General features: G+C 62.6%; 5 protein-coding genes across 5 annotated transcripts; all 5 read left to right on the top strand.

Annotated features, from left to right (window-relative positions):
* Nucleotides 1-1,217: 1,217 nt before the first annotated feature.
* Nucleotides 1,218-3,914, top strand: LDBPK_010210 (hypothetical protein, conserved; the record flags this gene model as incomplete). Its single annotated transcript, XM_003857786.1, has 1 exon — nucleotides 1,218-3,914. The coding sequence occupies one exon, from the start codon at nucleotides 1,218-1,220 to the stop codon at nucleotides 3,912-3,914; it is 2,697 nt and encodes an 898-aa protein (XP_003857834.1).
* Nucleotides 3,915-4,786: 872 nt separating this feature from the next.
* On the top strand, nucleotides 4,787-5,698 carry LDBPK_010200 (hypothetical protein, conserved; the record flags this gene model as incomplete). Its single annotated transcript, XM_003857785.1, has 1 exon — nucleotides 4,787-5,698. One exon carries the CDS (start codon nucleotides 4,787-4,789, stop codon nucleotides 5,696-5,698), a length of 912 nt encoding a protein of 303 aa, XP_003857833.1.
* Nucleotides 5,699-6,389: 691 nt separating this feature from the next.
* On the top strand, nucleotides 6,390-7,013 carry LDBPK_010190 (hypothetical protein, conserved; the record flags this gene model as incomplete). Its single annotated transcript, XM_003857784.1, has 1 exon — nucleotides 6,390-7,013. One exon carries the CDS (start codon nucleotides 6,390-6,392, stop codon nucleotides 7,011-7,013), a length of 624 nt encoding a protein of 207 aa, XP_003857832.1.
* A 1,455-nt stretch (nucleotides 7,014-8,468) lies between these two features.
* Nucleotides 8,469-10,781, top strand: LDBPK_010180 (CLC-type chloride channel, putative; the record flags this gene model as incomplete). The annotated part of the gene is made up of 1 exon (XM_003857783.1): nucleotides 8,469-10,781. One exon carries the CDS (start codon nucleotides 8,469-8,471, stop codon nucleotides 10,779-10,781), a length of 2,313 nt encoding a protein of 770 aa, XP_003857831.1.
* Nucleotides 10,782-12,211: 1,430 nt separating this feature from the next.
* LDBPK_010170 (hypothetical protein, conserved) lies at nucleotides 12,212-13,585 on the top strand (the record flags this gene model as incomplete). Its single annotated transcript, XM_003857782.1, has 1 exon — nucleotides 12,212-13,585. One exon carries the CDS (start codon nucleotides 12,212-12,214, stop codon nucleotides 13,583-13,585), a length of 1,374 nt encoding a protein of 457 aa, XP_003857830.1.
* Between the last annotated feature and the right edge of the window lie 1,810 nt (nucleotides 13,586-15,395).

Here is a 15,395-nt window from a genome sequence, read left to right as displayed (position 1 = left end):
TCGCAGTGTGCGGCAGCGAAAACGGACACGCGGAAGACCAAACAATCTGGGACGCCCCCAAGAGGGGCGCTTCTCCCTGGGCTGCGCTTGTGCCCGACGGCTGCCTGCCGCTTGTGGGCGAGGTGCCTGCGCTGACGGCTGTGCTGAACGAGCTTGTGGAGTGGCTGTGGCTGGTGGGCGACATGCCGAAGGGGAGTTGTGGTGTTGATGTTGCTGGTGTTTGTGTGCCGGCGAAGGTGGTGTGGAGGTGTTGGATCATGAGCGTCCAGTATCTCGCACCCCCTTTCTCTTCTCGCCCACTCCCAGACGATGGATGTGGTTTTCGTCTGCCACGCTTGTGTGTGCGCACCGGTGCCGCGCTCTCTGGTGATGGTGGGCACGCACCTCGGTGGTGGGTTTCTGTGAGGTGGCGGATGGGATGTCGTGGCGATGACAACGTCTCATGCACGCGAGTATACACACACCCACACCTATGCATGTACATGTACATCCACAAACAACAAAAAATGGCACACGGCTGCCGTTCTTGTGCCGCGGTTGACGGCGTATACACAGGGGCAAGGCGGAGTTGAGGGTGTGCACCTCCGCAGAAACAGCGCAGGGCTCAAGACAGCGACACGAAACGGAGGAGGAGGAAGAGGGGGGACGCGTGCGCGATGAAGCGTTCGACCGCCTGTCGGTTGTGCCGCTGCTGTCAGTGTCGGTTGCTGCTGGGTGATGATGGTGGTCGAGGACACCGTCTCGCACTGCGAGCCCCCTCCCTCTACCCTTTTTCCTCCCGCCCCCGCGCGCGCGCCTGTGCATGGGCGCACTGCCGATCCCAGTCTGGGGCGCGCACTGTGGTGTGCGAGTGTGTGTGAGCGGGGCGGCGGCATTCTATCCCGCGCGCCCTCCCTCTACGCCGCGCCCCATCTGCTTTATCCATTCTTTCACTCCTTCCATTGCTCCTCTGCCGGTCTCGGTGCTCGCGACCTTCTCAGCAGCGCGGAGCCGCGTGAGAACGCCCCACCGCTGAGTTCGCGTCGTCACTTGAAAGCATAACAAGCAGCAGTAACAGAGCAGGTCCAGCCCAAGCAGTTGCCTGTTGCAGATACCCTGACTTCAGCAGGGGGAGAGGCAGAGTTTTGGCCGACGAGAGAGCGAGAGCCGTGAGTCCTCACGGCGCGGCTTCTGTGCGTGTGCGTGTGCGTGTGTGCACGTGCGTTGAGCGCCGAAGGATGAAGCGTGGCGGCAGCGGTCAACAGGACAACGTGGCGCGCCTGACAGCAAGGGGGTTCGGGAAGGCCAAGGCTACTCAAGCGCTCAAGGATGCCGGCAACAACGTAGAGGTAGCCCTGCGGATTCTGGAACGGCAGCGTGATCAGCAACAGCAGCAGCAGTCGCGAGCGCGCGGGATAGATGGAGCGCGCACGTCGACCAGCACGACCTCAGCGGCCATCCCATCGCTGAACCGAACGAAACCGCCGCCGACGTCGACTCTGTTCGCTAGTTCTTCTCCCGCCGTCGAGGCCATGCGCCGGCAGCGGGAGCGCCTCCACCCCTGCGTCGTGCAGTTCGGCTCGTGTCAGTACGGCCAGTATTGCGTCCTCAAGGATCTCCCCGGCGACGTTTGCGTGCAGCACTTTCAAGGCAGCTGCGTGTACGGAAGTTCCTGCCGCCATCGCCACACGATCGAAGGCGTCGATGTTCGCGATTATGTGTGGGGCGCCTCTAAGGACGGTGACGCGGAGCCCGTGCTGCGAAACGGTGATTCGATGTACCGCGTGCGCGCCGTGGATGGGATGGGGTCGAAGGTGCAGATGGCCGAGCCGATAGGCGACCAGGCCGACACCCACGCACGCGCCGATGATGGTGAGTGCGACGGTGGCGACGTGGCGCACCGACGGCTCGCCGCTCCGCCACTGCTTGCCTCCGATTTTAATCGCATTCGCGGATCCGTCCCATCGTACACAGAGCCGATGCTGTCGTCGCCGCCGTATGCGTTCCAAGGCGAGGCGGTGGAGGCTGAGGGCAGCGAGGAGGGTGACGCTGCAGGATGTGGCGCAACGAAAACGGGCCCAGCAGCGCTCCTGGTGGCGCATCCGACACCGTTCCGCGATCTAGTGAAGGGTAGCGCTGGCCCTGTGCAGCTCCCTCCTCCACAGCGACCACTGCCGTCATCATCGACGACGACCTCTCCTCCAACAACGGCGACTGCTCGTCGCGCTCGTGCACGTCACCCGTGCATTGCGCAGTACGGCAGCTGCAAGTTCGGCGACGCCTGCGTCCACGCTGACCGTGACGCGGACGTTTGCGTGCACTTCCTTAACCGCCGTTGCCGCTACAGCGCAGACGAGTGCCGTTACCGCCACGAAACGGAGGCGGAGTACCACGCCGCGTTGCTCGCTCGCACCGCTCTGCCGGGGTCGACTGCGGACGCGACGGGCGAGCGAAAGGAGCCGCGGCACACCGACAAGCCAAGGAGCCGCTTGCAGGGCGGCCCTTCGCGAAGTGCATCGGCGTCAGGCTCGGGTCGAGACACGTCTTCGGATGCCCGGGCACCGTCGCTAGCGCTGCCGTCCGTGGAGGACTTGGCGGCGCTGCCCGAAGCACTGCGGCCAGTTGACCATGCCGTGGCGACTCACCACGGCGACGGCGACGGCGACCACCTCAGCAGCGCCTCTGAGATGCAGGTCTTCCTCGGGCTGCTTGAGGTGTTCCCGAATGTTGAGCCGGCGGTGGTGCTGCAGGCGCTGCGCGTGAGCGGCGGAGACCCAATCCGCGCCAGTGACGTTATTGCCCACGCTGGTGCCGTCCCGACAACGGCCGAGGTGAACGACGTGGCTGCTGCACTTGCGTTGGCGGCGGCCGAGGAGACAGCGGCGCGCGAGGCGGCGGTGGACGACGCTGCTGCGGCAGTGGCGCTGGAGCGCCACAACGCCCTCCTGACACTCATCTCCCTCTTCCCAGGAGTCGACCCGGTTGCGGTGGAGGCGGTGCTGTCGCAGCACCACGGTGCCTTCGCCGACGCGTACAATGTACTTTTCTGCGCGCAGGAGAATGTGGCTCGGTCAGCCATGTGGAGCGGGAGCACGGCGGCTATGACGCCAGCCGATCAGCTCCGCGTAGAGAAGCTGTGCGTGATGTTCCCCGGCCTCGACGCGGACGTCGTGCGGAGCGCCTACTGCGCCGCAGACCGTCAGTGGAGTCGCGCGACAGCGGCGCTGAACGCGCTAACGAAGGAGCTGCTCTCACTGGACTCTGTCGAGGCGGCGCCTGCAAAGATGGCTGCAGCGGCGACGGTGGAGTGGCGGCCGCCGCATCCCGCTACGGCGACGACAGCGGTCGCAGGGGACGACAGCAGCGGTGCCGGCGGTGTCCAGAAGACCCGTGAAGAAACGAGCGCGGAGGTCTACAGCGCCTATCGAGCGGCGGAAAATGAGATACTCGAGTTCGGCGACTGGCGGCGGGTGCGGGAGCGGGCGTACCTGATGAACACGCAGCGTCTCCGTGTCCTGGGCCAGGCCACCGCGGCCTTTTCAAGCGGGGACGGCAGGACGGCGAGAGTCCTTAGCAGCGAGGGTCGTCGGCTCGGTCTCGAGTACAACCGCCTGAATCGCTTGGCGATGCTCGCCCTGGAGCAAGAGCGGCTGCGCACAGATGCCACAAGCACCCTCGACCTCCACGGTTTCCATAGCACTGAGGTGCATGACGTGCTGGTCCGTCGCGTCCGCGTCTGCCAGCGCCATCGTATTGGTCACCTCCGCATTGTGACGGGGCAGGGCAAGCACAGCAGGCACGGCCATCAGTCGCTCTACCCCACCGTCATGGAAGACCTCCGCACAGACGCTTTTCTGAGTGCTGTCGTAAAGGTCAAGTCCATCAAGGCCGGCTACATCGACGTCACAGTGCGACTGCCGAACACCGGATCCTAAGCAAGAGGAGGGTGGCGGACGGATAGAGCCGCCTGGCAGCGCGAGGAGAAGGGCATGACTGACCAGGGATGACAAAAAACCGTACGTGTGCGGTTGCGCTCTCCAGCGCACCCTCCCCTTCAGCATCCTTCTCCGCTTACGAGGTTCCTTTCTCTTCTCCCAGAGCTCTCACTGCACGTATGTGTGTGTATGTGTGTGTGTGCTGGGGGGGGGGGTCTGTGAGTATCGTGTAAGACGCAGACGACGGCAACAGCAGCATCAAGGACGATGCTTCCTAACAAGACGTTCTAACCCCCCATCTCTTGGTGCGTGTAGCATCGGACCTGCTCCGGTCGTCATCACCACCACTTGACCGCCACCTCCTCCCTCATCAGCGCTTCCTCCTTTCTCTTATCAGCGTCGCGCACCTCAAGAACGGACAGACTCTCTCTTTCACACACACATACACACACACACAGAGACGGGCGTATATATACATACACACACACGGGGAGTGGATGCATCATCGCCATCGACCTCCTCGTCGTCAGCATCGCTTCCACGGTGCGCTGTCTCTCTGTGCCTGCTTCTCTCTCGCTACCGTTTCTTCGTCGCGGCTTTGTGGGAGCACCGCACCTTCACTGGCCCACGCCACCCCCTCCTCTTGGGCGCATGCTTTCGGCTCGCTCGTGCGCTTGCCCCCCCCCCTCTCCCCACCCCTCACAATGCCTCCCCGTGCAGGATGAACACACGTCCTTCGCCCTCCTCGCCCTCGTCCGCGTGCCACTGAGCGCGCCCGAGAAGGTGTGCCGTGGGGAGCCGCTCCCATCTCTGACCTCATCAACCTTCCCACTTAACCCTCATCTCCCCCGACACTTTCACGTCTCGATGTGATGGGCCTCGCATGCTGCTTCCCTCTCTCTCTGTGTTACGCACACCGGCACGCAGTCCCACGGACACAGGTCTACCAGGAACACAACCACATCAAGCACCGTCGCATGAGCACCTGCCGCGGTATCGTTGTTGCTGGCGTCACGAACCAGGCACGGACGCAGATGGCCGAGGCGTTCTTGCGGGCCTTTACTGGTGGCCGCGTGTTTGTGTGCAGCGGGGGCGTGCACCACCTCGGCACCGTGCATCCGTTGGCCGTGACGGCCATGGCGGAAATGGGCATCGATGTTAGCCGGCAGTCCTCGTCCTCGCTCGCTGGCGTGCGTCGGCAGCGCGACACTTACGACGTCTACGTCAGTGTTGATGCCCCCTACACGGAGCGGACAAGCGACCGGTATCAGCGGCGCTACGCCGACACACAAGCTGCTCAGCAGAACTCCATGGGCGCTTCTGGGTTGTCGGCGTCGTGCGCTTCTTCCACTTCGGATTTCTGCGATCCACTGCTGGCATCGGCGACGCCGGCGCACTGGACAGTGTCGCAGGACACAACGGACGGCCGGCAGAGCTGGACGTTGTGGAGTCCGCGCAACCCCGCTATTTACCACGAGCGGTCGACGCGCAAGCTGCAGGATCATCTGTACGAGGGCGAGCCTCTCTTCATGCGCGTGCGGCCGCACGAACTGCGCAAGGCATGCCGGGTGCAGCGGCGATGGGAGGTGCCGGAGCTCACGCAACGGTTCGCGCTGGAGACGGAGGCCGAGCAGAAGGCGCGGTTTGTGCAAGCGCGTGATCTGCTCGGCTCCCTGGCCCTTGCGCTCGTACGTGACTTGGAGCGGGAGTACGGCGAGACGATGCTCGACGAGGCCACGGTGGCTGCCTATGAGAAGGTTGCGGCGATGAGGTGCGGGCCTTGAGCCCACGCGGAGCGCTGCTGCAAGCTTGCTGGTGATGCCGACGGTACTGCTGCCCAGATGCCCCATATACCCCCCTCCCCTCCACTCTCTCCCTGCGTGTGTGCGCGCGCACGTTTGTCTTCCCAGGAACGCCTTCAATGCGATGATGGTGACCAGTCGCGAGATGCGCGTGCGCCATGTCGGGCCGGCGGCCACCGGAGAAGGAGCAACGAGCAAGGCAGGCGAAGCGTCAAGCGAAGCAAGCGACGGCGACTTTCACGGGCATCCCCGACCGCCTTCCCCTTCCACTTTCCCCTTTCCCCCATACCCACGAACGTGCACCGCCGCCGCACGTGTGTCTGTCTGCAAGCTGGCTCGGGCCTGTATGTGTTTCGCCGCGTCGTAATCGCGGCTATGCCATTGCGTGGATTTCCGCAGCCGCCACTCTCGATACTGCCACATCTTGGGCTGCTACACCGGCGTCTACATGTGCCGCGACTGCCGTATGGATGCACCCTCTCAAGCCCTCATGCCTTCATGCCTCTCCCACCATCCTCTTTTCGTTTCGACTCTCTCTTTCTCTCTCCCTGCTAGCCGTATCATCGGTGCAAGCAGCACGACCCGTGTGTGGCGCGGGCGAAGGTCTTCAACCATTGCGCGGCGACACAGCACTCGATACAAACACACACACACACACACACACACACGGGCCATGTACAACGGTGTGGAAGCTGCCGCGGTCAAGGGTACCGGGCTGAGTGGCTATGTTCAGCGCAGCCGCGTGAACGTGTTGGCGACGGGCCGCGTGCCTGCCGAGGAGGGCGCGGCGGCGATGGAGGGCGGGGCGTCCATCAACCCCCTCGAGCAGCGCCGCGCACAGGGCGAGAACCGCGAGATGGCGGCACGGCTTGAGTCTCATCGCGCCTTGCGTGAGGTGCGACTGCGCGTCATGCTCTACCGTGAGGAGCGCGAGGCGGCCGGGGTGGACCCCGTCACAATGGACCGCGAGTGCGGCGAGCTCTACGACTCCTTGCTCGTCGCCGCCAAGCGCCGGCTGAAGGCGCAGCAGAAGACTGAGAACGCCAAGACAGTCGCTAAGTTCGCCGCCGCGTTCGGCGTGAAGGCCACGGCAGCGGTGACCACCTCAGGTGGTGGTGCAGGTAGCGGCAGCGCCTTCGACCGCTCCGTGCAGGAGGTGGAAAAGCACCGCACCGAGGAAGAGCGCCGCCGTCACCAGGAGGCGCAGCTCGTCGAGCACCTGAAGCGTATGCGCCGCGAGGGCAGCGACGCAGTAGAGGGTGCGAACATCTGGGACACAGAGGAGACAGGGATTTAGCGATGCGAATGCGAGAGAGGGGGAAAGGCATTCAACGTCTTTCTCATCCGCCGAGCCTGCGCCTCGAAGCCGGTGGGTGGAGGTGAGTGTGTGTGTGTGTGGGCGGGGAGGGAGGGAGGGAGGGAGGGAGGGAGGGAGGGAGGAGGCTGCGCGGCATCGCCTCCCCTCCGCACCTCTGCTCTGCTCTGCTCCCTCATGGTTTCTCATCCTCTGTCCACCGCCTTTTCTCTGTGCTTCTGCGCACATCTTTGGCCTCCGTCGCTTGAGCCGTTGTTGCAGTGGTGGCTGTCTGTGTGTGCGTGTGTGTGTGTCTGCATGTCTCCCGTGCCTCTGTTCACTAGCGCCCTCCCCGTGTTGCCGCTGCGCCGCGCTTCCGCCGTTCAGCGCCTCCCTGCCCGCAGCGCTCCTCGTAAGCCTTCTGATGCTTTAGCCAACGGACATCAATCCGTGCATAGGGGCGCCTCTTTCTTTCTCATGTCCCCCTTCCCCCCACGCCCCCCTCCTCAGCGCCGTTCTGTGTTGGCCTGACTGCCAGCTCCCGATTTACTGGGATGCTGCTGCTGCTCTTGCGCAACCCCTCACTTCTCTTCCCCTTCTCTCTTCTCCACCGGCTATGCGGGAGACAGCCAACCGATCCACGCACGCACACGCACGCGTAGGTTTGTGTGTCTGAGTGTGTGTGTGTGTGGGCACCGCCCTTCTCACATCGTCCGTGATAGAAATACGAAAGTCAAACGCGGGTACCGCACGTGCACCACAAACCGTGCATGCGCTACGGCGTATCTCTTTGCGTGTGTGTGTGCGTGTGCCTCAACGACCACAGCCGCCAGCCGACGCCACCACAGAAGCGACGTCGGCAATGACGGCGGCCCTCTGTCTTTCCTTTTCATATTCTGTTGATCAACAGCCCCCCCCCCCAACCTCACTCCTTAACCCACTTCTGTGCGTGTGGGCGCGCCCTTCACCTGGCTTCTAAAACTTGCATCTCTCCCCTGCCTCCCGCTCGTCTTGCGCTCAGAGGCAGGCAGGCACACACGCGCGCACGCTTACACATAATACAGTCGCATACACCTACAAACACACCCACACATAGTTTTAGGTGGTGCGACGTCTCTTACCCACCTGCATTCTGGCCTTTTTCCTTCTTCGCTGCTGGCGGAGCCCTCGTGCGTCCCCCGCCCATCTAAGTTGCTCTCCCTCTCTGTATTCCTCTCTGCGCACCGCTTTCTCTTCCGCTGCTGCGCACGCACGCACGCTCGCACGGGTGGTGAGCTGCGTGTGCTGCGTCCCGGCGCGTAGCTCGCCCTATTCCTGCCACGGACACGCACGCGGACACACACGCGGACACACACGCGTGCACGCACAGACGGGTTGCCGCCGTATACATATAAGCACCCTCTCTCCTTTTCGCTGTAGCGCCGTAACACACGCCTTCTTGTGTCGGCATCAAATCTCATGCACTCCTCGCTGCCGATGGCTGAGCAGATGGCGCGAGCAGGCGGCGGTGGCGGCGCGGCCAGCGGGGCCGACGAGGGCATCACGAACTTGGTCGTGAATGTTCCAGAGGCGGACTGGGCGACAATCGACTGCATCAGCAGCCACACGGAGGCGGCGGAGCGGGCGGCGATGTGGCGCCGCCATAGCGCCACAGCTGCGGCTTCTTCATCGTACGGCGACACGTGGTCCGTGTACAGCCCCGAGGGCGAGGCGTTCTTCGCCGCCATGGCATGCGGCATCGTTCTCGGCTGCCTCGGCGTCTTCAGCGACGCGTGTGCGCACTGGGTGAGCGCCTTCCGCTCTGGTATTTGCGCGAACTTCTTCTGGCTGGGCCGCAACATGTGCTGCGTCGACAGTCGTGAATGCGGCGAGTACTACTCGTGGGGCGAGTTCTTCCTCGGCCGCGACAACCATGTCGTGGCCTTTGTGGACTTCGTCATGTACGTCAGCTTCTCCACCATGGCGGCTGTCACGGCGGCGTACCTGTGCAAGACCTACGCCCCCTACGCCTCTGGCGGCGGCATTGCAGAGGTGAAGACGATCGTGTCGGGCCACCACGTCAAGCGGTATCTTGGGGGCTGGACGCTGATCACGAAGGTGGTGGGCATGTGCTTCTCGACAGGGTCTGGCTTGACCGTGGGGAAGGAGGGCCCCTTTGTCCACATCGGCGCCTGCGTCGGCGGCATTATCTCCGGCGCCCTGCCGAGCTATCAGCAGGAGGCCAAGGAGCGTGAGCTCATCACCGCCGGCGCGGGCGGTGGCATGGCCGTTGCTTTCGGTGCCCCCGTCGGCGGGGTCATCTTCGCCTTGGAGGATGTCTCCACGTCGTACAACTTCAAGGCCCTCATGGCGGCCCTCATCTGCGGCGTGACGGCGGTGCTGCTCCAGTCGCGCGTGGATCTCTGGCACACCGGCCGCATCGTGCAGTTTAGTGTCAACTACCAGCACAACTGGCACTTCTTCGAGCTCCCCATGTTTGCGGCGATCGGATGCTTTGGCGGGTTCATCGGGTCCACCTTCAGCGTCGTGAACCTGCACGTCGGCCGGTGGCGCAAGAGGCACTTGCGGCAGTGGCGGATCGTCGAGGTCGCCGTCGTGGCTGCCGTCACCGCTGTCGTGAACTTCTTGACGCCCTACGGCTCCGGTAGCATGCTGGAGCTTCTCGGCGACTGCTTTCAGGACTGCACACCAAACGGCACCATTGAGATGTGCGAGGACAGCGACATGCGCGCCTTCTTCTCTCTCCTCGTCACCGCCACGGCAAAATTTGCCATGTTCTCCTACACCGTCGGCACCTTCCTGCCCGCCGGCATCCTTGTGCCGTCGCTCACGATCGGCGCTCTGTACGGCCGCGCCTTTGGTATGATGTTCCGCGCGTTGCAGGAGACCTACGCCAGCTCGTACATCTTCACGGAGTGCTACGACCAGGACCTGTGCGTCATCCCTGGCGTGTACGCGATCGTCGGCGCGGCGGCCATGCTGACCGGCGTCACCCACATGACCATCTGCCTGGCAATCATCATGTTCGAGCTCACGGGCTCGCTGGAGTACATGGTGCCCGTCATTGTGGGCATACTCTGCGCCAAGGCCGCCGGCGAGGCTGTCGGGGTGAAGGGTACGTACGAAATCGGCATCGAGGAGAACAAGCTGCCTTATCTAGACCCGAAGAAGGAGTTCTATCTCGACTTCGTTGCCCAGAACGTCTACGGGAACAAGCAGTTCACCGTCCTGACGGCGTACGGGCTGCAGGTGCGCGACATCAACGAACTCGTCACGAAGATGAACGTCACCGGCTTCCCCGTCGTCGAGTCGCCCAGTGACATGACGCTGCTCGGATACGCGCCTGCAAAGAAGATTGTGCGGGCCCTCCAAGTGGCCGCGGCGCGCAACAGTGACGTGAACCTCAACACATACATTCGCTTCAAGACAACGCCGTCCCACTCGCGCGAAGCCACCTTCCTCGAGGTGGACCTCACGAACATCCTGGAGAGCTGCCTGCTGCAGGTAGAGCCGGAGTGCTCCGTGAAGAAGTTGCTGTACCTGTTCAAGTCCCTCGGCACCCACCACATCCTCGTCTGCCGCTACTCGAAGTTCGAGGGCTTTATTAGCAAGAAGGACTTCATCAACTTCATGCGCGTCAAGGAACGCGAGGAAAACATGGAGGACGATGAGCTGGAGCGAGAGCGGTGTGAACGAGTCCGTCAGGAGCGCCATCACGAGGCCGCAACGGCAGCGGTCGACGTCGCGCCAGTGGCTGCCCGGCACAACTGAGAGCGGGTGGTGGTGGTGGTCGTGGTGGTGTCCATGCGGTAGTACCGACACCGTTGCTGCCGCTGCTGCTGCCGCTTTTTTTTTTACTTGTAATTCTGTTCTGTGCGTTTGTATTCGTTGTGTGTGTGTTTTGTCTTCGTCTCTCCGCCATGGCCCATCCCTCGCGATGGCGGACCTCCGCATCTTCGTGTGTCCTGTATTAACCGCGCGTTCGCTCGTACGCATCGGCTAACCAACTTGTTGACCCCCTCCATTTCCCCACCCCTGTGCTGGCCCGCCGGTGGTGTGCGCTCACTCTCTCTTTCCTGTCGACAGCAGTTGCAGGCAGAGACGGAGACGCAGAAAAGGTGAGCGGCGCCGTCACACTCGTCACCACCGCCACCTCTGCGTCTTTCACAGACACGGACCTGCCCCTCCCTCCCCAAATCCTCATGACGCCATACTTCCGCTTGAGACGTGCGTGCGCGATGCTCCACCTCTGCACCGACACCGGCGCGCGCGCTGGGCCTTCCAGATTTCTCGGTGCTCGCTGCGCGCCTGCTGGCCCGCTCATTGTTCAACTTACCTTTCCTTCTCCTTCCGCTCTCAACTCTACTACTCCCTCTGCCGTGTATCTGCGTACGTCACTACCACGCATCAGCGACGTTGTCGAGCACCTCGGCTCGTCTTTCTCAGCTGCCGTGTGGGCGCGTTGCTCGAAGGCTGGAGTGACGGTTTAGCAACGGGACTGTGCGCTATTTTCACTGCGGTGCTCGGCTTGGGAGAGGCAACGAGGGGTCGCCGGTACCCTCCATCGATCTCGCTGCGCCTTGTCGTGCGCGAGGCCGAGGGAGGAAGAGGGAGAGAGAGGGCTGCACGTGCCTCCGTGCATGCGGTGTTGGCATCCCCTCTTTGCAGAAGGGCGCCTCCTCCATCCACCCCCCACCCCACCATACACACACACGCACATTCCCACATATATACACATACGCGCTTGCACACACATCTATCTATCCATATATATATATACACGTGTGTGTGTGTGTGTGTGTGTGTGTGAGGGCGTGAGTGATTTTGTACACCTTCACGCCCCCACTCATCTCCCGTCATCTCTCGCTCTTGCGAGCACATACTCCCACGCACGCAGACCCACGCCTACGCGTGCGCATACAGACGCTCACGGGGGCGTGCCCAACAGCGAAGAAAGAGGGGGTAGAGTTGGGAGGGAGGGAGAAGACTAAGTCTGTACAGTCGACCCCCCCCCCCTGCTCATCACCGTTGCCGCAAGACGCGGTGCGTCTGTGTCTGTGTGTCCTCGGTGCCCCCGATCGTTGTGAATATTCCTTCGAAGGTATCATATCCTTTTACTTTAAGAGCCTGTGCTCCCCTAGACACCCACCGGCTCACAGGCGCCGATAAACGAAACACTTGCGCGCTTCCTCTGTGGGTGAATGGGAGGCTGCTGCGGGGTCGCCTCAGAGGCAGGCACGGCCTCGTACAACGACACGGTCTCTTCCACACCATTTCCACCACCGTCACGTCGCGGAAGGTGGCGGGGCTCAACAAGAAGCACCAGCAAGAACGAAAAAGCAGCGCTTAAGAGGAGTGGTAGGCTCGAGTCCGCGCCGTCGTTCCTGGGCAAGATACTACCGCTGAAGGATCGAGGTGACACCGACAGCGCTCCTACCCGCGGCACCGCCGTCGATGCCGTTCCCTCGGCCGCCCCTTTGAAGCTCAGCGATTACGCCACTCTCGCCGCCCCCGAACATGACCAGGACCTGCCTTTCAAAGTCACACCACAGCACGGCGCCAACGGCAGCAGCCCTGACCCGCTCCTGCCTGACCTGTTTTACATCTCCGCTTCCTCGTCCTCATCGCTTCTCGCGAACTGTGACGTGGACGATAGCGCTGAGGACGGCGTTGGCGCCCGTCTTGACGGTGAAGGGCAGAGCTCGCTGGTGGAGGTGAGCCAGCCAACGCAGAGCTTCGCAGGTGATGTGCACACGTACTCGGAGCTGGACTTGACGAGCGAGTGGGAGCCGCCGTCGTTCGACCGCCTTGGCCGGCGGTCGGAGCGTCTGGGCCGCAACGGAACGGACCGCAGCCGACTGCGTCAGCTGATCGTCCGCGAGGCCGAGGTGCGCGCGTCCCTGACGGTCATGTACGTGCATCAGCATCAGCGGTTTTCGCTGAACCTCGCCAAGGAGCACTTCATCGCGGTATACGTTAGAATGCGGCAGGAGTACGAGTCGGAGTGGACGGTGCAGTGCATCTGCTGGATCGTTGCGGTAGAGAGTGTCATGCGGGAAGCGCTGGCACGCGAGTGGTGGACGGAGCGAGCCGCTTTAGTGCGCCGAGTCGGGTCTCTCAGGACGCCACCGCCACCACCACTGCGGCCGACGTGCGACGACGCGAGGCTGGGTATCACAGCCATTCACGCACTGAAGCGAGAGGACAGCTTGCCTTACGTATCGAACTTGTACACGGCCGCGGACTTGACCTCCAGCGAGGAGGCAGCGGAGGGCGACCCGCTGAACCTGTGCATCCCGCCCATGCGCGCCTCTTCCTTAATCGCCCTCTTCTCCCCACCGCTGCAGCAGCAGCTCTCGGTGCTTGGCGGATCGCGATCTGCCTCTGCAGGAGTGTCTCGCGGCCTTCGCTCGGCTTCTCGAGTTAGCGCACCACATGCCTCGTCTTTTGTGTCGTCGCCAGCATCGGCCCTTTACTCGCCTGTGCCGACGAAGCGCGTAGCCGCTGCGCAGCAGGCACAGAAGGGCAGGTTCGTGCGGGGGCGGAGCATGGCTGTTACCGAGGCGCTCCTGTGAGCTCTAGCAGCGCGTGTCGCTAGGCAGGGGACGGATGTGTGATGAAGGTGCTTGCTTCTGCCATCGATCGAGCCCCGATTCAGTTCTTGCGGAAGCTCACCTTCCTCTGCTACACGACCTCTTGTAGCTCTCTTCGGTCGCTCTCGTGCACAGGCTCCCGGTGAGGGGCGAGGAGGCGGAGGAGGAGGGGGGGGGGGAGCATGCGGCATCTCTGCGCCCATGTGGAGCGGATGTGCATTGGTGAAATGCATGATGGCAGTGATGGTGAAACGTGTACTTGTGCGCCAGCGAGTGCATCTGTACCTCCGCCCGCGCGCTCTCTGTGGCGCTCATCGCATATCTTCATGCATATACGTACATATATATATGTATATATATATATATATTATATGCATGCGCGTCTGTGTGTGTGTGTGTTGTGCATTCTTTCCAGCTCGCAGTCGCCGGCCGTGTCGAACACCCGCCTTCTTGTTTATGTTTCAGCCTCTCTGTATCTATCGATATAAATATATAGATGTAGAGATACCTGTGTTTTGCTTGTCTTCCTCCTCGCTCTCTCGCGATTCGTGTCCGTCTCGATGCGCTTGCGCGGTGGGCGTGTGGGCGCGCTTTCATCGTTGATGGACTCTGCACGCGCCTCGATGTGCGGACATTGACTTGTGTACGGGGGCGCCTTTCGCTCTTTTTTTATTATTTTGTTTTTTTGCCTTCTGCGGTTTCTTCCGCTGCTATTAGCACCGCGCCGCACACGCGCCCTCCCCGCCCCTTGGCTGGCATGGACGGAAATGGACGATGAAGACAGCGAGCCCACCTCACCAGGCAACAAGGCCGTCCTGGAACAGGCCCTAGGATGCAGAAAATGTGAGCGCCGTGCGCACGCGCTTTCAAGCGCCGCTGGCATGGCGTACCGCATCCACACAAGGCATCCAGAGGTCAGCAGGGCACGAGCGATAGCCCAGAAAGGCGCGCAGAGATGCATACAAATCATCCCCAACGTGCGTGCGACATGTGCGGCACCTCTTACATCCGGCCGGGCGAGTCGATGCGACATAGGTGCCGAGGGCGTGACGAGAGCACCCCCAAAGGGGGCCCCATTGAGCCCTCCAGGTCCCCAATCTGGGGCGTCACCACACCATATCCTAAGATGCCGCAGCTTGAGGTGACTCAGGGCGAAGCATGGCATACAGACAGAGTCTGCGGGGTCTCAGGGGGCCCTGACCTGCGGCTGGCCAACCTCGTCCTCGCGCACACCCGGCATGCGCCTAGACAAACCCCTGTTACCCGCACGACAGACGCCATCGCCTCCAGCCGTCGAGCAGGACGCTGGACGCGGCGGGCGTGGATGAAGGCATGTTGCCCACGCCCAGGTCCGCCTGGAGTCGGTCGCGCAGCACATTTTCGAGGAAGGGACGAGGAAGGAGGAGAGCCCGTCAGACGTATGGTCCTCATTCGACCGGCTGAACGGCTCGTCCCAGAGGACCCGGATTCAGCCGCCGTGCAACAGAGTGCCAGGTGAGCTGTGGCTGTGCGTGCGTCTGTGTGCTGCCTTGCTCGCGGTAGAATACGCACATTGTAGAAAAGCGAATATGGTTGTGCTCCCCGTTCTCTCCCGCCCACTCCCGTCGATGGACGAGGAGGGGTGGGATGAGGGTGAGCGCCCCAGGGCGCGTCTGTGCACCCCCTGCCCACACATGCGCACAGGCGCACCGCCGGCGGCCATGAATGCAATGTGCTCTTGATTACATGCGAAAACAGTCAGTTCAGCGAAATGGATAGACGCGACGAGAAGACAAGCGTGCGCACGCCCCCC

Source organism: Leishmania donovani, chromosome 1, assembly GCF_000227135.1.
Source record: "Leishmania donovani BPK282A1 complete genome, chromosome 1".
Lineage (NCBI taxonomy): Eukaryota > Euglenozoa > Kinetoplastea > Trypanosomatida > Trypanosomatidae > Leishmania > Leishmania donovani.
This window is presented reverse-complemented; position numbering and strand designations above follow the sequence as displayed.